The sequence below is a fragment of the Metopolophium dirhodum genome, chromosome 1, assembly GCF_019925205.1.
Source record: "Metopolophium dirhodum isolate CAU chromosome 1, ASM1992520v1, whole genome shotgun sequence".
NCBI classification, from domain to species: domain Eukaryota; kingdom Metazoa; phylum Arthropoda; class Insecta; order Hemiptera; family Aphididae; genus Metopolophium; species Metopolophium dirhodum.
The window spans coordinates 29450762-29474835 of NC_083560.1; the positions used below are offsets into that span (position 1 = coordinate 29450762).

At 26.6% G+C, this 24074-nt stretch overlaps 1 protein-coding gene and 1 pseudogene across 1 annotated transcript; both read left to right on the forward strand.

Annotated features, from left to right (window-relative positions):
• The first annotated feature begins 3363 nt into the window (after positions 1–3363).
• On the forward strand, positions 3364–7697 carry LOC132935767 (kelch-like protein 2; annotated as a pseudogene).
• A 1790-nt stretch (positions 7698–9487) lies between these two features.
• Positions 9488–12818, forward strand: LOC132936659 (peroxynitrite isomerase THAP4-like). Its single transcript, XM_061003422.1, has 4 exons — positions 9488–9769; positions 10089–10226; positions 10593–10670; positions 10810–12818. Exons 1-4 carry the CDS (start codon positions 9620–9622, stop codon positions 11065–11067), a joined length of 624 nt encoding a protein of 207 aa, XP_060859405.1. The 5' UTR covers positions 9488–9619; the 3' UTR covers positions 11068–12818.
• Positions 12819–24074: the final 11256 nt, after the last annotated feature.

Consider the following 24074-nt stretch of genomic DNA (forward strand, 5'->3'; position numbering starts at 1 on the left):
AAAAATGTTTTTGATGTGTAGGTATTTTCATCGTTATCATATAATTTTTCTTTTTTTTTCATTGAAATTTCCTTTGATAATTTCTAAGCCTAATCCTTAGTTAATTTTCCGGATTTAACAAACATAATTTGATTACTTATTACTATAGTAAGTTAACTGTTATTCACTCGCATATTTTAGCTGTTTGCCTGAGATGAGTTTGGATTAGGATTACCGGGTTAGAAATATAATCATAAACTACATCTCGAAAATTTAGTCTCTGTTGATATTATGTATTCACATGTCAGAAAATAGTATACAGAATTTGGAAGCGGCAGGCGTCAGTATTTTATAATATATGGTAGTTGTAATGATTGTATTGTTTGATACAATTGTACATCTAATAATAAGTGTTTAACTATCAGTTCTAATATCAGTTGTTTGACCTTTTTACATTTGTTTTTATTATATTGTATTTATATGTTAGTTTAATTTAATGTATCACCAAATTAACATTTATTATTTGTATAACAAAACTATATGCTAAGAATACTATTGTAGGCCCTTCACAATATTATAATTAATTAATGACTTGGGTAAAAAAATCTTACAAAATGACTATATTTTATACTTCATAATAAAATCAATGTGTGTGGTTAACATTTCTAATATTAGACATTAGAGTGAATTTTGACATATAAAATTTAAAGATATGAATATAAAATAAGGTATCTTTTAGGGTTTTATTTATATTTAAATTTCTAAGTGATTTATGAACATTTTGAAATTGTAATATTTACTATTAAAGATAGAAACACAAAATTGGTTTTGCTGAACTTGAATTTGCCATTGTACCTTTGTAAGACAGAGACAACAGAAACGTGACATTAAGTCTTATTGCTATAATATGAAATATCCTTAGCCTTTATCCATTAGAACTAAAGTATATATTATAATACTATAAGTACTGTTTTGTAATTCTACAGGGCTATACAAAATATATAGTATTATAAACATTAAAATCTACCACAGTTAATTAAATACTTCTCTGTAATATTGACTATTTTTGAACTAAATACCTTGCTGGACACCATAAGCAAATAGCAACTACAAAACATACATATTTGCTATTCGTATTAATTCATAATATAAGAATTCTAATTGAATTCTTTATTGCGATAATTCTTGAGTTTGAAGACAAGAAATGGCCGTTATTTTCTGTTGTTAACATAATATTATAAACTATACAATACATTATGCTTTATTTATAATCATACACTATTTTAATATAAACCAACAGAGCAGTACCTACATAATGTAGTATGATTGTGTATTGGTTTCTAGTGCAATACAATATGTCAATGTTTCTTGATTTATATGAAATAAAATATATGGCTATCGTATTATGAGAAAAAATATAATTTGTTTCGTGTTGAGGTCTGGCCTATACCATGAGGAGTAATGGCAAACTGACTTGTATTATAGATGCTATGCATGCTGTACGGTAGCGCTTCGTGGATAATCATTGTACTAATAGTAGAAAACATCAAAATTTATTTTTATGTAACATGTATAGGATACAGTGGTTTTTTTTTGTTACAATCAGAATGAATATTAATTAATTAGAATAAATAAATAAAATATTTATAATGATTATATTCACTAGGTTATAGGTAATAAAATACAGTACTCTACTTGATAGTAATTTGTGATTATAAGTTCGTACACAATAACATATAATTTAATATCAATTATCATCTCTTATTCAGTACCTATTCTCTTTATTTTGATATTTAACTAAAAGTTAATTGTACTTGTTAGTTTTCATTGCTTACTAGTATTATTTAAAAATTATTATGAATAACGAAAAAAATATATAATGTATACAATTTGTGATTTAGTGTTGTGTAGTGTCATAAAACTATGTGAACACCTATCAAACAGGGCATAAATTATTCAGCTTACTACATTTTTATTATTACCCAAGTTAATTTAACTTTGACCTGTCGCCTAAGATTTTATATATAGATCAGGCCAGGATTCATATTCAACACTAATGTAGATGTAAGAAATGGGGAGACTTCGGACACATATTATATTTAATTAAAAAACCAATGTTATAATAATTGAAATGGTTGACTTCGGACAGTATAGTTATTTTTTTTAAAAATGTAATAAATTGAAAAAAAACCCCCTCATACATTTATCACAAATACAACATACCTAATTTATTTAATATTCTAAAAAAATAATTCTTTATTTTTCTATAAAAATATCACCTTAAAATTTATTTTTTATTTTTCAGTTTTTATTTGTCTAACCTATTGTCAATTTTTTATATCTGATAGCGTCACTAAATTTTTAATATTTCTTATACGAACGACCTCCTATATTTTTGTCATATTATGATCTGGGCATAGTTAATGTGTTGTCCGAAGTCGTCCCACGTTTCGTAATAATTCAGTCGATTTAACAATACAGTGTTAGATAAATAACTTAACAATTTGCACTTATATTTATTAATACAGACAAGTAAACGAGTAGGTTATCGAAAACCGCAATGAAATATCATGTCTATTTGTTGTTGTGCTTCAGTAGTTATCAGTTATATAATTTAAAAATCCAAAATTATAATATTTTGTATTTACCTCCATAACATGTACTATGGAGCATTATTTCATCAATAAATATTATTTTCTATGAAGGTTATAATAGATATTAAAGTGTAGTAGGTACCTATAAGTTTTCAACTTTCATTAAACATGTATTCTTAAATTATAAGATAACTAAAAAACCATGGTATTTTCCGGAATCGCCTCATATTGTGTCTGAAGTCACCCCATTTTACGGTGACACTTAACTGGAGGTGTTAATTGTACTTTATGCTATAGTTTTAAATTAAAATTTGTTTTTTATCTTTCATTAATATGAAAAATTTCATAAAAGTTTAGTGATATAAATTTCATGAAATTTCAGAACCCCAATGATAATACAAGAGTGTAGTGATAACGGCAGCATAATATGATAAATGATAATGTTGTGACAATTTAGTGTATATTGCTTTAGGCGGAAAGGTTTGTGGTGAGGAACCTTTGAATAACGATATAAGTGTAGTAACCCGTTGCTGTCACCAGATTGGTTATTGCATACTTCTTTAACGACAAAGGCACGTAGGTACCTACAATACGCCACGATAAATACGGCGGCATTAAAGGTGGAACTTAAAAAAATAATATAATAATATATTGATTTATTGCAGCGGTGTATTATTAAAATATTATAATGTATTGTAGACACCCGAGAAGAGCGATATCCATAATACATATAGTTATATATACCTATTAAAGTCAGTTTTCCGCGGGATGGATTCGAGATCGTTCATTTTTCCGCGGGCAAGCCGGCCTCGCACAATCCACGGCCCTCTTCATAGGTAAGTTTTTATTTCGCATTATTATTACTATTATTTAATAATATGATCTAACTATATAAGTTGGTAGGACGTACCTAACTAGAATAATATTATAGTTCGCCCTCCATCAGTGTATTCATTATCTGTGTGATAAAGAGATGAGAAAAATAATTGATAACCCAACGATAGCCGGTCGATTAGTCGCATACGGCAATCTGCTGCATTCCGCCGCGACGGCAATATTATAGTGATAAGAAATAATATTATGTTCTTGACGTTATATTATGCTGTCTACATAATTCTTATTCTGTAATATTTCTATTGACTACAGAATAATATAATATAACACGGCTTTAAACACGTATAACACTAACTGATGTTAACTACAAAACAAAATAGGTAAGTTCATACATAATATTAATATGTGTATTATATTGAATCAAATATTTTATCATGTTTTTAGGTACTCGTGTATAGTTACCGTACTTAATGTCCGTAAAAGAGATGGATTCTGTAAAACGTGTTTTACCATGGATAAGTGGCCAAAAGTAAGTTCTGAAAACTAACGGATGTAAACCTCAAATACATATACATACAGACCTCATACATACAGATACATAAACAGCTGTCACATTAACAGTTTATTTGAAGTCCTACAAAGTTTACGCAGGTGCCTATTACGTTTTAGTCATTTTAACTGTTATCAAAATAAATAATAATAACGAGTTTTATGTTTTTAGAGAAGAAGTGTTATGTGATATTAAGTTAGAAACAGATGACGGTAATAGTGTGTGCACATAAAGTTGTTTTAATATCAGCTAGTCCATATTTCCGTGCGATGTTCACCAGTTTCGCCGAAGAGGATAAATGTGTTGTAAATTTAAGGGAGTTTGACTCCAACATCTTACAACTGTTGGTAGATAATATTTATACTGGTGAAATCATGGTCACCGAACATAATATAATGGTAGGTATATAATATAATTGTTTAATTTTTGATAGCCATAGGCTATGTGTCAAATAAAAGGATGTAGTAAAGAAACTCCAACACAATATGGATTTTTATGTAGTGTTTACGGTGTACTTACCATAGGTCATACAATTTAAAAAAAGAAAAAGGTAGGTTAGAGGGTACTGGTCAGCTGTACGCATGAGGAGTCGTGTGGATAACTATAATGGATGTGTTAAATTTGAATTCAATGATATAATATTGAAGATAATATATTGTTATACTATTCTTAAGTTTAATTTATATTATAATATTTACCCAAATAGTTATTTCAGATTGCCATTTATTCCAAAATAAATTAATTTATATATAACGATTAACGATGGTATAAGAAAAATGATTGTGAGCTAAAACTAGGTCTGTCAGTCTATATAATAGTTATCATTATATTTTTGAATTATAAAAATTAATTTAGATTAAATTTGAGCTTAAAATATCTATTGAAAAGACTGTATGTGCAATTTTTTAATTTTAAGTTACACTATGAAATAGGTACATATTGAGGAGAAATATTGTTTTAAATTTTCAAACCTTAAACTATGATTTTTAAATGCTTATGAAATAAAATCATGACAATATCATTTGATAGGAAATCATTAGTTTACGGTTTGAAGAAAAAAATGTATGAATTTCTATCTTAACTGTTCATTTTCTTTTTTAAATTAACTAAAAACAATTGTGATGATATAAACAAGACTAAATGATTTAACAGTACTCCACGTATCTAATAAAGAAACATTCTGAAAGATGTAAGTTTCTACAAAACTATTTTAAAAGATTTGTTTTTTTATGAATTCTTCCAAATTTACTGAAAATTAAAAAAATTTTATGGAGTTTTGAATTAGATCATATGCATCATCTAAGCTTTTTGTAATATTTTAATTTTAAAGGGAGTTATGAATATTATATTAAGATGTACAATCAATTTACAATTCTAAAATACTCAACTTGCTTAACAATTAAAATATAATAAAAATCCATAAGTTGCCCTAGATTATAATCACACCTTTAAATTTTATAAGAGGTTATTCACTCTAATTTTTAAACAAACAGAGCTTAACGTTATTTGCTGACCGTATCATTTGGTATATTACGCATTTTTAAGACGTAGACAACAAAATATGTCTGTGTAGAGTCCTCTTAAGTTAAGAGAACATAAGATGATATTTTAGAAGTTAACAGTTGAAAAATAATAAATTTGACTCGATAAGTTAAAAGTTATTCTTGAAAAAATTATTAACTTAACTCAGTTTAATAAAAAGTTTATGTACTTTTTTTAATTAGTATGTGGATTACATAAAGAATGACTGCGTTCTTTCTAATTACTTAAATTATAATATTTTAATGTACAGTATCTATTTTACATCACATGATTGTTTTTTTTTTTTTTTTTATTGTTAGATAACTCACGGCAACATAGGCCATTGGGTGTGGGGGAGGGAACTGTAGGTTTTTAAATTGGGTAGGTTGGTATATGTGTGTGTTGTGTTTTGGTGGAATTTCTAATGGGGCACCTGTAGGTTTCTGCCATGCCCCCCGAGTGGGGGGATGGCGGCACTTGTTCTCCGGACACCGTGACTTGCCCGAAGAAAAATAGTATTTTTTAAAAACCTTGAACCCCAAACTAACACCATATTATGTAATTATTCACTATTCATAAGTTCAATCGTTTAAAACATAATATGTATATTTAATTTTTGAGCAATACCCTGAAATATTTTTTTTTGTTTTTATCTTAACAAATAAGTACTTCTTTGCGCCAAGGAAAAAAAATGTTTGCTTATGTAATTTGATTTAGTTATATATTAATTTAACCATATTTATTTGTTGCAGATATTTGAATGTGTTATTAATTGGGTAAAACATGAATTAGATTGTAGATATGACAGTTTGCCTAAATTAATGGAACATATCCGTTGGTTGTTAGTACCCCAAGAGTATTTATCAATAATAGTAGAGGAGGAACCTCTTCTTAAAAATAATCCTAAATGTATGTTTTTTTCGGCATTGTGCTTTTACTGTAAATTTATAATCTTATATAATATTTATAATATTTTAAGATGAAGATTTTGTCAATGAAGTTTTAAATTTCCATATTCTAAAGAAACAACGGCACATTACTATGTCACAAACAATTCGTAATTCACCTAGACAGACTGGACTTAAAGTATTACTGAATTCAGATTTCAAATTATCTTTTCAATGCCATTATATTTACTTATTTTTTTTTTGCAGTTTCTTCTTGCCATGTGTTATACAAGCTGGTATGATCCAGCAACCAAATTATTGTATAAAAAAATAGAAATGAGTATGCAGTTTGGAGGAGGATGTCGTCTAGCCTTAATAAAAGAACATTTAGTTTTTGCCTTGGCTAATAAATATATTAATTCAAGATCAATTGAAATGCTTGACTTATCTTCACAATCACTCCAATGGAAATCAACAGTTAACATGTTAGTCGATCGCAATTTTGCTGTTGGTGTATTAGATGATTGTATATATGCTGTGAGTTATACCAATAAATAACCTAACCTATAACTTATTTTGTGTTATTTATAATTATAATAATATTGAATGCTAGGTTGGCGGAGCAATTGGTGTTTCTCCTTTAAATAGTGCAGAGGTGTTTGACGTAAGTATTCAAAAATGGCGTTTGATATCTAATATGTAGAATGGACCCTGGTGTTGCAGTACTCGATAATCTTTTATATATGGTAAACTTTTATTTTTAATTATTAGTTTTGAATATGTACATTTAATTAAATTAAATTTTGTAGGTAGGAGGTCATAACCACCCATCTTCTTTGAGATCTGTTGAATGGTATGATCCTAGCCTTGACACGTGGACACCAGTCGCACAGATGTCTACAAATCGCCGAGCCCCTGGTTTAGGAGTCTTGGACGGTCTAATGTATGCTGTTGGTGGTCAGTGTCAGGAATCTACTGGTACGGTGATTCTTAAAAGTGTTGAGGCCTATACACCAATTGCTAAAATTTGGTCTCCTATAGCTGACATGCACATATGCCGATTTCATCCAAGTAATTATAAAAAAAAAATTTTTAAGAAAAACTTTCCAATGAACTTATTAAATTTAAATTTCATTTTCAATATAGGCGTTGTCACATTGAATGGTTTGTTGTATGTTTTTGGCGGACATGATGAATTTGGATTCTGTAGAAATATACGATCCTAATACCAACAAATGGACTTTGAAAACATTGCCAACAAGTGTTGAGGTAATTCATGGTGCAATGGTCGTTGATATGCCATTACATTTGAGAACTGATGTTTCTGCATAAGCTATATGTGGTCTCATTGTTGGCTGTTATATATTATATTCATATTAATTTATAATACATAAACACTTGTTAAGTATCTTATACATTTTTGATAAAATGTTTGAATAAAATTGTTTTAAATAATTTTAATTTTCTTTTATATTATCTCTGAGTAGACTTCTAACTAAATCATCTACATATTTTCTTTAAATATTCTACTGAAAATAAGGTTATTTATTTACAGAGTAGGTAATAGCGTAATACTATACAGTTGACAGAAGTATTACACATTTTTGCCCTTCACCTAAATTATTTTTAGTAGAAAAGGGTAGGTTCTGATTTGTATAACAGAAGTTTGTATCGACACATTGCACTCTTCAAGTAGTACAAAATAATCCATGCATTTGAAAAAATAATCCCCATAGGTGCTTTAGTATATACAAATTTCTTTCTATGTAATGTTAATTCGTTGAAAATGTATTGTGTGTTGTTACCAACTTAGCGTGTTTAGAAAGACTAGTAGACTAATAAGAGCAGATTTCTCATTTTTTACCATTTTTTACTGCATTTTTTACGATTAATGATAATATTATGTTTATAACAAAATATTTAATTTTGAAAGTTTTAACTAGGTATTATTGTATCGTGTTTTTCAAATTCTTAGTTGACATACAATTTCCTGGTTTTATTAGAATATTTAGTACAAATTCTAAAATATAAAAATATTCTTTAGAAAATATTTATATTAATGATAACTGTAAGTAAAAATAAAAATAAGTGCATATTTTCAAATTATAAGTGTACTATTTTTAAGTCCATAAGTGCATGCATATTTAGTACTTTTTAAGTTCCAAGCCTCATGCATATTATCATAGGTAAATTCATACTACGTATTGTTTGTAATAATAACTAATAGGTAGGTAAGAAAAATTACAAATTAGTAGAAACGCTTCAAAATGAATTATATTGTCAAATAAAACTAAACATATCATAATAATATTATTGACGATTATAATGTAAGTAGGTGCTAACTAATTTTCGTTGAGATAAAACAATAAAATATGTTACACATTCAAATAATTAATTTGCTTATGATTTTTTTTGCTTGGTGTGATATCATAAATTCTAGCCACGATCGTTACATACTTATGGGCCAGTTTTCACAATTTTCCAACTGCTTACCCACGTAAAAGAAATTGCACATTTAAACACGTGCAAGTCAATTCTTATAACAATAGCCGATAACAATAATTTGTTATATTAATTTTTTTATTATTATTGATCCTAAGCATCGGCAACTATGGCTATTAGCATAGAAAATAATAATAATAATAATAATAATAATAATTTGTTTTCATCCAGTTTTATTAATTGAACAATACACGAGGAAGACGGCGTTGTACAGGCAATTTAGGTACATAACTGCTCGCAATACTAGAAGAATAGCACCAATGAGTTAATACTAGTAATAATATTTAATGGAATAAAAGAAAATAGAGGAATATATTTCTCACATTATTGATTAAAACTCTATGTTATCATTCAAAAAAGAAAAAACTTAAAAAATTATAAGGTTAAGAAATATTTAAAAATTAAATTTTTTTATAAAAACGTTGTATAAAATAATTATTCTGTATAATCATGTAGATTATGTAATTAGTGAGTTTGGGGCAACAAACCAATAACTAATAATAAATTTATTACGTACTTACATTTAACTTACCGCGGCACAATCTATAAAGAAGTGTAGCTTATAATAATATGTAGTAAGGCTCTATAATATGTGAGTATGAGCATCCGCCATTTTGTTTGCAATAACATATTCTAGATAACCGTAAAATACCGCCAAAATCACAGAACAACATAATAATATGTACGCATTTAATTTTATCTGATTAATTTCTTTACGTCTTGACTTCTTCAGATCTTAATATTATATTAAAATGTCGTGTTCTGCCGTAAACTGCACGAATCAAAGTAGTCAGGGTATACGTCTATTCAGATTTCCGGCTCAACTTGAACGCAGAAAAATTTGGATAAATAATACCAGAAGAGCTCAATGGCAACCTACAGAATCTGCTCGTCTGTGTGAAGTAAGTATTATTTGATATTCAATAGTGATTAAATAGGTACTTCTGTTTATTAAAACTATTAGAGTAACACAAAAATATAGAAACGTAGTTTCTTACAGTAAATTTTCATACAAATCTACCGAATTAGCCTAAAAATTATTAACATTATCATAGTTTCAAATAATTAACAAATATGTGGGCACATTTAAATTAATTACACTACCTGCATTTTTATGATTTATCAAGGTTTAAAATTAATATACGTAAATATTTATGGTTTAATTCATTATTTTGATTAATCAGTTGTTGCTGCCATTAATGTATTTTTTTTAAATACCAGGTTCATTTTGAAGAGAACCAATTTGAAAGAAAAAGGATAGATGGCTGGATTAAATTAAAATGGGACGCCATTCCTACAATTTTTAATGTTCCAAATCCATCGAAGAGAACAATGACAAAAAGTAAATCCAAATACAAGGTGTGCATTATACAAAATACATTAAATTATTTTAAATTTGTTTTCTTTCTTGTCAAGAATTAAATGTACCAAATAATGTATTTTATATTATTACTCTATGATTTTGGACTATCACCACAATTGAAAATGTATAGGTACACAGTGAGGAATACAAATATATAATAATTTAGTACCTAAAGCAACCTTTTAATTCCCTTTATAGTATTTTTTAAATTAATTTAGTAATTGTACACACAATTATTAGTTAAATATTTAATTTAATTAAGTAAATATGTAGTATTATGTAGCTACGTTACAGTCTCCCTTCAAAAAAATAATAAAATAATGTTTTTAATTATTTACTGAATAAATAGTTTAATGTTTTAGATACTTGATCCTCCTTTGAATGTTCAACCAAATGAAATTGAAAATACAACTGGTGCAAGTATGCAGTCATTGCAGTCTGTAAGTATGATCATAAAATAAAATATTAAACTAACTACCTATGTGATTTGGTAGTATTTATGAAACAATACATTTAATTGTGTTTTCTTTGTATTATGCCATACACTAATTTATTTTTTATTTTTATTTTTATTTACAGTCATTACAAATGGAAAATGAAGTGTTGAGAAAGGAAAACGACCATTTAAAAAGAGCAAATGAGCAGTTTGTTAAATATCTAGAACAGACAAATGAAAATTTTAAACAACAACTAGAGGATCGATCAAAGTTGTTAGAAACATTTTTGAATAAAGACCAAATTATGGCGTTGTCAACCAACAAAATGCATGAATGGTCTAAAGAAACTATTGTCAAATCACTAAAGCTAAGATTCAGTCTTGGTGTGAGTGTGGTATAATTACTTACACGAAACAAAATTTCCTATACCTTCATACAGCACATTAAACCGTAAATTGCAACAATACCCACTACAAACAGGTATTTACAATCACATGAAGGATCCACTCATTCAGAAAGTTCAGTTTATGGATGATCTTGATAAATTCTGTGCCCTATCTGTAGATGAAATGATGATTTCCACTCAACGAGATTATGATAAAAATTTACACAAATACTTTGGGCATGTAACTTTAGGGAACAATGGAATAACATTAGGCAATCACATTACAGTAGTTCTTGCTCGTGGAGTTAAAAATAACTGGAAGTAGGTTATTGCCTGTGAAGTGACTGATAAGACAACAAACCGAGAACACATGAAGACATTAATTACAGATAGTATTTTATTTGTTGAAAGTTGTGGTCTAACTGTTTTATCTGTTACATCAGATATGGGTTCTAATAATAGAGGATTGTGATCTCTTTTGGGAGTGACAATAAAACCAAATGGTGATCGAGAAAATACATTTCAGTGTAACAATTATAGTATTTATATAATTTCGGATGTTTGCCACTTGCTCAAGAACTTGAAAACTGCAATACTTCGCACAGGACTTCATATATCTGAGAAATTGCAAGAATTTGAAAAAATGCCTTCCTCATTTGTGTCAGGAGTTTATATTTATGATCTTTGGAAAGCAGAAGTATCTGCGGAAAAGCCTTTTCGCTTGCTTCATCATCTTAGAAACGAAGATCTCAATCCCTCGAATTTTGATAAGATGAATGTAGGAGCTGCAATCCAATTTTTTTCATTGAAAACTGCTGCAGGTTTAGAATTAGCAGTAAAATTAAAACTGATTCACGAAGAAGCCCTTACTACTGCTTGGTTTATAAGGCGAGTGCATCAGTGGTTCCAGTTAATGAATTCAAGAGTAAGAAAAACAAGTATCACCAAACGCAATAAAACGGAAAAGCGCAGTTTTTATATAAAATAATTAACATCTTTGAAGGTATATCATTTGGTAAAAATTGGAGACCTCTAAATTGCGGTCTAATTCTATCAACCCTATCTGTAATAGATGTAACAGATTATTTGATAATGTGTGGTTATGATTTTGTACTAACCCACCGATTCAATCAAGTAGCCTTGGAAAATGTATTTTCACAAGTTCGTCGCAGAGGAGGAACAACACCATCTGCTCTTGCATGTTTAAGAGCTCTAAAAATCATAACAATTTCTCAATTCGTTTCGGATGTGAAAAAATCTTCATACTGTTCTGACACTGACGTTTTCCTCATTGACTATTTTTCAAAGAAGAAAACCCAAGTGAAAAAAGTTAATTCTAGTGTTCCTGTTATTAATATAAATGCTGAATTTGATCTTTCTATTATTTAAATGTGCAAGATCAAAATATGTTATTTTTTATTGGAGGAGCTGTTGTAAATAAATTGCTTAAAAAATCATTATGTGAAGAATGTAAAATATTTCTAGAAAAAAACTCTTTAAAGGATTCAAAATTAAATTATAATTATTATGTAAAGCAGTTGGATAAAGGTGGCTTGATGTATCCAAATTCATTTGTTTTTCAATTAATTTTAAACTGTGATATCGTCTATAAGACATTTTTAAATTATATTATGCATAATAACTCAAAAATTATAATAGATAAATTATGTAATGATATAAATATATCCTTCCCATCTTGCTGTAATATTAAAGAATTCATTGTTAATTATTTATTTACTATACGATCATTTGCCTTAGTTAGTTTGAGTTGTGCAGTTAAATGTAAAAACACTATGTAGGTACTGCTACTCTAAAGAAAAAGAAAAATTGATGTAAAATTGATTATCCATATTAAATATTGTTATTAGTAATCTATTGTTTTATTTTTTTTTAATTGAATTTTCCTCATTTCATTTTATAATATGTTAATATTTTGGTAAACGGAACTACAAAAAAAATAAGATGTAGGTATATAATATATAATATATAAATGAAAGGGTTGAAAATAAATTGTATCCTCTTGAAAATTAACAGATTAAAAGATACCAGTCCAAGTGCATTATGTTACTAAGTTATATAAATTGTTGTATTTAAATTATGTACGACTATATTAATATAAATGATACAAATTTTACAATAATTGTCAAGTTAACAAAGTTATATAGGTACTAGTGACTTTTAAAATAAAAAAAAAATGGTACGGACATTTACCAAGACGCTTAGCACTGTGCAAACATACAACTTAAAATTATTATTATATTTCATTGTTAGCAGAAACTTATAAGTTATAGGTTAACTTATAAACTTTAAATTATACTAAACTTGTTAGAGTCTAGAGAAGATATTAATTATTAGTAGTAGTATACATTTTACTGTAAGTCTACTATCCTAGTTAGACTTATTATATTTTATAATATATATTAAGTTTTAGAGAAGTTTAAAACTAAAAAACTACCATAATGATAATTATCCTTAAAAATCTAAAAAAAACTGTTTGATTAACTAGTATAATTAATAATAAAATCATAAATACTGAAAACCCTATAAAGTGAAAATACACTGAATTACTAATTACTATACACTTTTATAAGAAAAATTATTCATAAGTACCTATTAAACAATAGAAACAAAAAATACCTAGTACCTTAAGTAACAACAAACCAAAATAAAAATGTTTTTAAAATATTATAATACCAAAAATAAATAATATTTGATATTTAAATTTTATGATTTATTTATAGCATTATTCAGTCAGGCACTTACTAACTGTAATAATAATAAATAATAATATATATAATATAATAATTATAATAATAGTAACAACAAAAAGAATTTATAATTTAAAATTGTCAACTTAACACTTACAAACAGGAAATTACCATACTTTTGGTAAAATAAAATAAGCTATAAGAATTTCAATGTTATTAAAATTAACAATTAACAATTAAGATATTTGTTATGCTTAAGTAAATACGTCATCTCAAAATTCTTGTCAGCCATTTTGCCTCTTTTTTATCCATCAAATGCCCTCCACCACTAAAAAGTCTTTCCACTGGAGCTGATAATGGAATGGCTGTATTAAACTTAAAATATGCTTTTTTCAACTGTATTGGTAAGTCATTAGGAGTTTTTATAGATGCATTGGATAAATAATTATCCACCAACATTTGAATATTAATTTCATTACAATTAGAAGTAGGAGTAACACTAAATGATAAGAAATCATCTTCAGATTCACTTTCTGTATGTTGTTCAATTGATAATAAAGTTTGTGAAGTAGAAGTAGTATGTACTGAGTCTTCTTCACCAATGTCTTCAAATAAAAAATCTATTAAACATTGTCTTATAGCAATCTTTTCCTGAGGTTTTGCCCAATTCAATTTAAACTTTGGAACTGAAACCGCAGCCATTTGACAATTATCACAAGTGATATAACGCTGGAATCTAATAAGTAATAGTTAAATTTTAAAATTAATATCTTATAAGTTATATATAGTAATGAATAATGATTGTGTCAACCTTTGAGATAGTCCTATATTTAAAGTCTGGACTAAAGGTTTACAATATTTAAGGTTTCCTATACCATCATAAGCTCTATTGATTGCTCTTAATGCTCTTATAGTAGATAATCAAAAACCAATACAGATTTGTTTATCTCCTTGCAAGACATCTAAACCTCAAGCAATAGGTTTTATTACCTGAAAAATGAAAATACACTTAAATATTTTAAAAATTATTGAAATAAATGCAATACATTACCTACTCATATTATATGGGATATATAATAACTATTACCTTACAATATTCATTTAAAAAATCGACATCTTGGGGCTTTGTAAAAAAAGGCACCTGAGGTTTAGCACAGACTTCATCCATTTTGTCAATATTTTCAAACAACAAGTTAATTGAATCATAAAATGAATTCCATCTAAAAACATATTTTACAAAAAATAGTCAGAAATATTATGTAGGCCAAGTAAAATTATGACTGAAAAAACAATTAAAAATTAAATTATCAACTAACAATTAATATAATAATATATACCTTGTGGCATTTGGAGTAAGTAAGTAACGACCAAGAATAGCTTTAATTTGATCTGCACTTTGACTAGATTGGTTTTGCTTATTGAACAGTGATTAACATTTTCCAAACACGTGTCTATTAAGCCTCTTGAAAGCCACATCATTTTCAGCTGCTAAAATATCTACTGTTGCAATAAGGTTCAATGTGTGAGCAGCACATCGTTGGTGAGGAGGTAAAGTCAAACTATCTAAATTATCGATTACAACATTATCCAATACATCAAAGATTTCAACACTCCTAACAACTTCTTCATTTTCATCTTCATTTGGGGTAATTCCAGTAATTTCAGAATTCTCATTGAAAATTCTAAAACAAATCAAAAATATTTTAAGAAATTATTTAAGAACCTACCAACATCAAGAATATCACATTAAAAATATAAAATAATAATGTATATTTTAACTAGTAGTAACTAAGTAAATACTAAATTGTTATTAAGTACAAAATTGAAAATAATAAGTACACATTTGAAGTTTAATTGAAAATTTAACTGAGAAACTAAAAATTAAAACATACATGAAAGCTTTTACAAAGTTTGATGCATTATCTGTCACAATTAATGTAATTTTATTTTGTAAATTAAACTCATTGACTATTCTATCCAGAATTTCAGCTATGTTATCGTACGTGTGTCGTCCAAGCATTCGCCTACAAGCTAAAGCTTTATTGTGTCTTTCCAAATTGCTGTCAAGCCAATGCACAGTTACACCAATATAAGCCCTTTAAATTTTAATAAGCATAAGAATTTAGCATATTTAATAAAACTAGTTAATTTCTCTATAGTTTAACTAGCACATTAATAGTACCTACTTTCAATAAATAATTATTTTATTTTATAATATATTTGGTATTTACATTTAAATGTTCATTATCAATTATCATATTGTTTCTCAAAACTGAATGAAATTAATAATATATTTATCCAAACAAATAAAAAATAAACATTGGTAAAGTAAATACCTATTATATTATTATAACAATGAATGAATTATTTAAAGTTCATAATACAATTAAATTATTAAGAATTAGGTTTTTAAACATACAACTATGTAAGAAGTAAGAATAGACTGAATATTAAATAGTAGTATAACTTACGGAAGAAGAACATCGAAATATTCGATTAAGAGTGGTTAACTTGATGGTAAATAATTGGGATGTGTACAAAGAATTTGTCATTGGTGATCTTTCGTATAGACTACCTATTTATAATTCTAATGATTACGAACAGTTGATGAGCCTAGATGGCGAGTATGCTGGTCACGTCGAACTTGAATGCATTAGTCGACTTTATTCAAATCATACATTTCGTGTGTATAGATCTAATGATCTTAACATAGGCGTGCGCAGGAATTTTGTATGGGGTGTGCCATGAAGAAAATTCGGCCGCTTTCCCTTATATGGGCCTAAGCAAATCTAACCTAACCTCAATCTAAAAAAGGATAAATTTAATGCAAAATATCAATTCATAAAAATGTATATTGATTAAATGTTGTGCTTCACAAAATGTTGATATATTTTTACAATAAAGTATATACCTATATACCTAATGGATAGTAACCTACGTTAGAACATAAAAAATAAAAATAAAAATATTATAATGGTAATCTTCTTTCTACAGGACTTAAAACTTTAAACTCTTCAATTACGGTATTGAAATCTACTGATTTTGTCATTTCTTGCTCAACGAATAAAAATAAAAGTGATTCTAAACGTTCTTGTGACATTGTTGAACGTAGTTTCGATTTAACAATAGATAATTTGGAGAAGGCCCGTTCACAACCAGAACTTGTGACTGGTATAACAACGAACTTGGTAATGGCTTCGTAGAAATTGGTAAAAATATTTTTCCTATTTGAAGCCATTAACCAATCCAACCATTTATAAATAGTGTGAGTACATGTACCAATTGGAATATCTTTTATTGATGCAAGTATTTTGACTTCAGAGTCCAAATCTTTATTTAAAATGTTGAAAAATGTTTTTATAACTGAATAATCTTCAATAGTCGGTTGTAATTTAATTAAATTACCAACCGAAGTAATTACTTCTAGAGTACTATCTAAAAATCTATTATCAATTTCTCCTAGTAAATCATCTAGAATAGGATAAAATACATTAATCCTAATTTCATCATATTTAGTTTCTGAAAAAAATTGTGATTCTCCATTGTCATCAATTTTTCTAGCAACTTTTCTTTTTAATACTTCTGGAATATCAATTTTGTTTTTATTGCAAATATCAATGGTGGTTTGGTAAATGTTATCATACTCTTGTTGATCATTTCTCATTTTACTCAAAAACTTTTTCAGTCCTTTTACAATTTCAACAGCAGCTAATAAATCTAGAACAGGAGCTTGGAGTGAAGCACTAACCTTTAATACTGCTCGAAAAATTGGTTCCATTAAATTCATTGCAAAAACAAAGTTAAATGATTTTAATTGATATTTTAATCCTAATCCTTTTGCCCTGACATCGGGTACTTGAGTATTTTCACATATCTCATCAATTGCTGGTACCAACATATTATGGATACGGCATAATGATATCACTGGTTAGATAATGGTTTGATTTATTGGTTATTTAAAGTTGTTCATAGCGATAGCGTTCATATTGTCTGTATTATCATTTTTGCTACAGCGCTTAATTTATTTTCTCTAATTTTTACTATTTGTAGCTTAAAATTTAAACGAAGTCCCTGAATGAATAAAAGTTGTACAAAAAGCCACGGGCCACGGGGTGTGCCACGGCACACCTGGCACACTCTGTACGCACGCCTATGGATCTTAATGAATTTGTAGATTATGGTTCTGGTGTTACAATGGGTAATTTATTTTTTTCTGGCAATGGTGACGCAGGACATTCCCAGACAGCATTTTGTAATGATAATATTATAATAGTATTATAATAACGTTATACTAATATTATTCATTATTACAATGTTATAATAATATTATTAATCATAAAATTGCTGTCTGGGTTATAGTGTTTTAGTTTTTGGTAATAATATGAATATTCAAAATTCATTTATCCTACCTAAAGAAATAACTGCAAACACTAATAGTAAGCGTAAAACACATTCTTTAACTGGTAGACGAGAAAGAAAAAAATATAAAGAAATCCGGAATCACAGTGTATTATTGTTTAAATTATTTTATAAACGCGCTTTATCACATAATATAGTTCACGTTACTCCTTATAATTTGGGTAATTTAACATTTGAATGCGAGCATTGTCATTCGTTGCACTTTGAGTGTGAAAAAACGACTAGAGGGCATTTCAGTTTATGTTGTGGTAATGGCAAAAATCTTTACCGGAGAGCCGTTTGCCTAGTGAAATATTTGATTTGTTTGTTGGTGAAAATGATGAGTCCAAACATTTTAGAGAACATATACGTCAATATAACAGTGCGATGTCATTTGTCTCTTTTGGTTCTCACATAACATTACCATCGGGGTATGGGCCTTATTGTTTTAAAATACATGGTGATATATATCATCGTATTAGTTCCCTTTATCCTAGCTCAGGCTAAAATCCATCGTATGGTCAATTATATATTTTAGACTTTGCTGAAGCAAACAAAGTTAGATTAAACAAATCACAAAATATATTACTTAGAAGTTATTTACTTGATAAATTACACAATGTATTATCTAAAATAAATCCATAACGAAACAAATACTACCAAACAACAAAAAAGATACAATGAATATTGTTTATAAAGAAATTCTATAACAATATCAATACATCGTTGAAAATCATTTGTTTATCAATTGTTATGTTTTAGGTGGAATATTTAGTTTTCCCGTGTATAAATATCTTGCGTATACCTATCTATAAATGTAATTAAATCTTAAGAAATTAAATTATTGTCCATTATATGTTTTTCCTTTACATTAATTGCACATTATTCTAACGATGTATACATAAAAGTATGATACATCTTTATATTTATTTATAATATACAATTATTCAAAGATTTGTTTTTTCCCACCGTACCCCGGCAGCGACGGGTAATTCAGCTAGTATATATAATTTATTGTTATTAATAATGTAACTTATTCAACCTGCATTATTTTTATTATTAAAAACAAGAAAATGAATGCTAAAATATTAAAAAGTATAGGTCCTAGGTACTTACTTTTATACTAGGTATAAAATAAATACAATTTATTGTTATTAATAATGTAACTTATTCAACCTGCATTATTTTTATTATTAAAAATTTAAAAACAAGAAAATGAATGCTAAAATATTAAAAAGTAAAGGTCCTAGGTACTTACTTTTATGCTAGGTATAAAATAAATAAAATTTATTGATGTGTATGTAGGTAGGTACATATCAGGGGCTAAAATACCATGTCCCTTGACACACTTTGTGTCCCCTGAAAATCAAGGCATGTCCCATGGTCATGAAGTTAGCCCCCCCACTTTGGCGGATTCACTTCAAACCAGCGTCAATATTTAGCAAATTAATTGCAAATAATTGCAAATTGGTTTTTAGGATTTGCAAATTTAGTGCACGCTCGCAAACTAAAAAAATGATTTGGGGGGGCTAACTTCATGCAGCCCCCCCACTTTGTCCGATCCGTTCCAAACCAACGCCAATACTTAGCAAATTAATTGCAAATAATTGCAAATAGGTTTTTAGAATTTGCAAATCAAAATTGGAATTTTGGCGAATTTTTTTGCAAATTTGGTCAGCCCCCCCACTTTGTCCGATCCGTTCCAAACCAACACCAATATTTAGCAAATTAATTGCAAATAATTGCAAATTGGTTTTTAGAATTTGCAAATCAAAATTGGAATTTTGGCGAATTTTTTTGCAAATTTTGTCAGCCCCCCCCACTTCGTCCGATCCGTTCCAAACCAACACCAATATTTAGCAAATTAATTGCAAATAATTGCAAATTGGTTTTTAGAATTTACAAATCAAAATTGGAATTTTGGCGAATTTTTTTGCAAATTTTGTCAGCCCCCCCCACTTGGTCCGATCCGTTCCAAACCAACGCTAATATTTAGCAAATTAATTGCAAATAATTGCAAATTGGTTTTTAGAATTTGAAAATCAAAATTGGAATTTTGGTGAATTTTTTTAAAAATCGATAATAGTCGCATTTTTTTATAAAGTACGAATTTTTTATCAAAAATCGATTTTTTTTTTTATTAATTTTCCTTGAAATACAGATTTTTATTGATTTTTATCCAACATTCCAACAGATACATTTTTTCAGACTAGATTTTTTAAATTATGAATTTTCCATCAAACAGATTTGTATTCAATTTATATTTTTTACAAAAACCTAAATTGAATTAAATTCTAAAAAAAAACTGTTAGATAAAAAAGCAATAAAAAACTAATAAAAATGTAAAATCAATAAAAAAACCATATTTGATAAAAAAAAAATTTGGGTAAAAAATTCACTTTAAAAATATTAATTAAAATATGTTTGATAAAATAATCTTATTGTATAAAAATTCTTAGTAAAATTAAAATCTTAAATGATTAAAAAATATTTAAAACAGAGATTTATCATTTTGAATCATTATAATTATTATATTTAATATAATATATTATATCTTTAGTCACTTTAATTTTTAGTTTTTATTAGCATTGATCATTTTATTAAATACAGATTTTTATTAAACATAGATTCTTTTAACAGATATATATTTTATATCGATTTTTTTATCAAATATAGATTTTTATTAAATATATATTTTTTAATTAAATACTGATTTTTTTTTTTTTGAATTTTAATGGTTTTATCAAATATAGATTTTTATTTAATATACACAGCCCCCCACTTTTTCCGATTCGTTTCAAACCAGAGCTAATATAAAATTTAGCAAATTAATTGCAAATAGTTGCAAATTGGTAAAAATATATTTGTATTATTGTTATAATGTTTATGAATGTTTATGAATTTTTTTAAATTTAATAATAATGATCAAAAAGATTTCTAAAAATAATTAATTAAAATAATGTAGGTTTACTAGGTATAGGTATCTAAAAGTTATAAGAATAATTAATAACAATGATTTATACATAAATAATTAATACATTTAATTAAAATTAAAATTAAAGTATTGAATTAATTTTAAATAAAAACAATAAATTGAATATACTAATTATGGATTATAAATACAAAATATCAAAACGCTAAAAGTAATTAGTAAAAATTATGTTTATTGAAAATTATTAAAAGTAAAATATTTATAAATAGTGCATAAATAATGTATATTACAGAAGCTCGAGACTGTTTAGTAGCATGGTGTAATAAATAAGAGAAACAAAATACAAATAATAAATCATATAATCATATAATCGTATTCTAAAAACCAATTTGCAATTATTTGCAATTAATTTGCTAAATATTGGAGTTTGTTTGGATCGGATCGCAAGAAGTGTTAGTTTTAGTGTTCGTAAAATTCATAGACATTCATAAACATTATAACAATAATACAAATATATTTTCACCAATTTACAATTAATTTTCTAAATATTGCTGTTGGTTTGGAACGGATCGGACGAAGTGGGGGGCTGACCAAATTTGCAAAAAGATTCGCCAAAATTCCAATTTTGATTTGCAAATTTTAATGGTCTTATAAAATATAGATTTTTTATTGATTTTTTTTCAAATATACCTAAATCTTTTTATCAAGTACATATTTTTTTATTTAATACAAAATTTTTATTGATTTTTATTAAATACCTATAGATTTTTTATCAAACGGATTTTTTTAAGATTTTAATTTTACTAAGAATTTTTATACAATAAAATTATTTTATCAAATAAATATTAATTAATATTTTTAAAGTGAATTTTTTACCCAAATTTTTTTTTTATCAAATATGGTTTTTTTTATTGATTTTACATTTTTATTAGTTTTTTTATTGTTTATTGTTATATACGCATTCGATTTATAATCACAACAATATTTTACAAAATTGCATTATACATTAAAGTTGTGAACAAAAACACATAATATATTTTAACGCATAGTACTATTGTATTTTATTATTATTGTCCATAATATAGAAATAAAATAAGTATGTAATTAACTTAAGTTAACAGAATAGGAAACTAGAAAATTAAATTATTAACCGTTTAATGTTTGTTATTTTTAAAAATACTATAAACACGTTTTAAAACTTGGGACACACATTTGTCATTCAGGGGACATGCATGGTCATGAAGTTGGCCCCCCACTTTGGCGGATTCACTTCAAACCATCGTCAATATTTAGCAAATTAATTGCAAATAATTGCAAATTGGTTTTTAGGATTTGCAAATTTAGTGCACGCTCGCAAACTAAAAAAATGATTTGGGGGGGCTAACTTCATGCAGCCCCCCCACTTTGTCCGATCCATTCCAAACCAACGCCAATATTTAGCAAATTAATTGCAAATAATTGCAAATTGGTTTTTAGAATTTGCAAATCAAAATTGGAATTTTGGCGAATTTTTTTGCAAATTTTGCCAGCCCCCCCACTTCGTCCGATCCGTTCCAAACCAACACCAATATTTAGAAAATTAATTGCAAATAATTGCAAATTGGTTTTTAGAATTTACAAATCAAAATTGGAATTTTGGCGAATTTTTTTGCAAATTTTGTCAGCCCCCCCCACTTCGTCCGATCCGTTCCAAACCAACGCTAATATTTAGCAAATTAATTGCAAATAATTGCAAAATGGTTTTTAGAATTTGCAAATCAAAATTGGAATTTTGATGAATTTTTTTAAAAATCGATAATAGTCGCATTTTTTTATAAAGTACGAATTTTTTATCAAAAATCGATTTTTTTTTTTATTAATTTTCCTTGAAATACAGATTTTTATTGATTTTTATCCAACATTCCAACAGATACATTTTTTCAGACTAGATTTTTTAAATTATGAATTTTCCATCAAACAGATTTGTATTCAATTTATATTTTTTTACAAAAACCTAAATTGAATTAAATTCTAAAAAAAAAACTGTTAGATAAAAAAGCAATAAAAAAACTAATAAAAATGTAAAATCAATAAAAAAAACCATATTTGATAAAAAAAAAAAATTTGGGTAAAAAATTCACTTTAAAAATATTAATTAATATTTATTTGATAAAATAATTTTATTGTATAAAAATTCTTAGTAAAATTAAAATCTTAAAAAAATCCGTTTGATAAAAAATCTATAGGTATTTAATAAAAATCAATAAAAATTTTGTATTAAATAAAAAAATATGTACTTGATAAAAAGATTTAGGTATATTTGAAAAAAAAATCAATAAAAAATCTATATTTGATAAGACCATTAAAATTTGCAAATCAAAATTGGAATTTTGGCGAATCTTTTTGCAAATTTGGTCAGCCCCCCCACTTCGTCCGATCCGTTCCAAACCAACAGCAATATTTAGAAAATTAATTGTAAATTGGTGAAAATATATTTGTATTATTGTTATAATGTTTATGAATGTCTATGAATTTTACGAACACTAAAACTAACACTTCTTGCGATCCGATCCAAACAAACTCCAATATTTAGCAAATTAATTGCAAATAATTGCAAATTGGTTTTTAGAATACGATTATATGATTATATGATTTATTATTTGTATTTTGTTTCTCTTATTTATTACACCATGCTACTAAACAGTCTCGAGCTTCTGTAATATACATTATTTATGCACTATTTATAAATATTTTACTTTTAATAATTTTCAATAAACATAATTTTTACTAATTACTTTTAGCGTTTTGATATTTTGTATTTATAATCCATAATTAGTATATTCAATTTATTGTTTTTATTTAAAATTAATTCAATACTTTAATTTTAATTTTAATTAAATGTATTAATTATTTATGTATAAATCATTGTTATTAATTATTCTTATAACTTTTAGATACCTATACCTAGTAAACCTACATTATTTTAATTAATTATTTTTAGAAAT

Excerpts from the sequence above, each read along its gene's own strand:
- LOC132936659 (XM_061003422.1), top strand. The coding sequence starts at position 9,620 with ATGTCGTGTTCTGCCGTAAACTGCACGAATCAAAGTAGTCAGGGTATA. Across the intron at positions 9,770-10,088 it reads AATCTGCTCGTCTGTGTGAA|GTTCATTTTGAAGAGAACCA; the intron begins GTAAGTATTATT and ends TTTAAATACCAG. Across the intron at positions 10,227-10,592 it reads AAAGTAAATCCAAATACAAG|ATACTTGATCCTCCTTTGAA; the intron begins GTGTGCATTATA and ends TTAATGTTTTAG.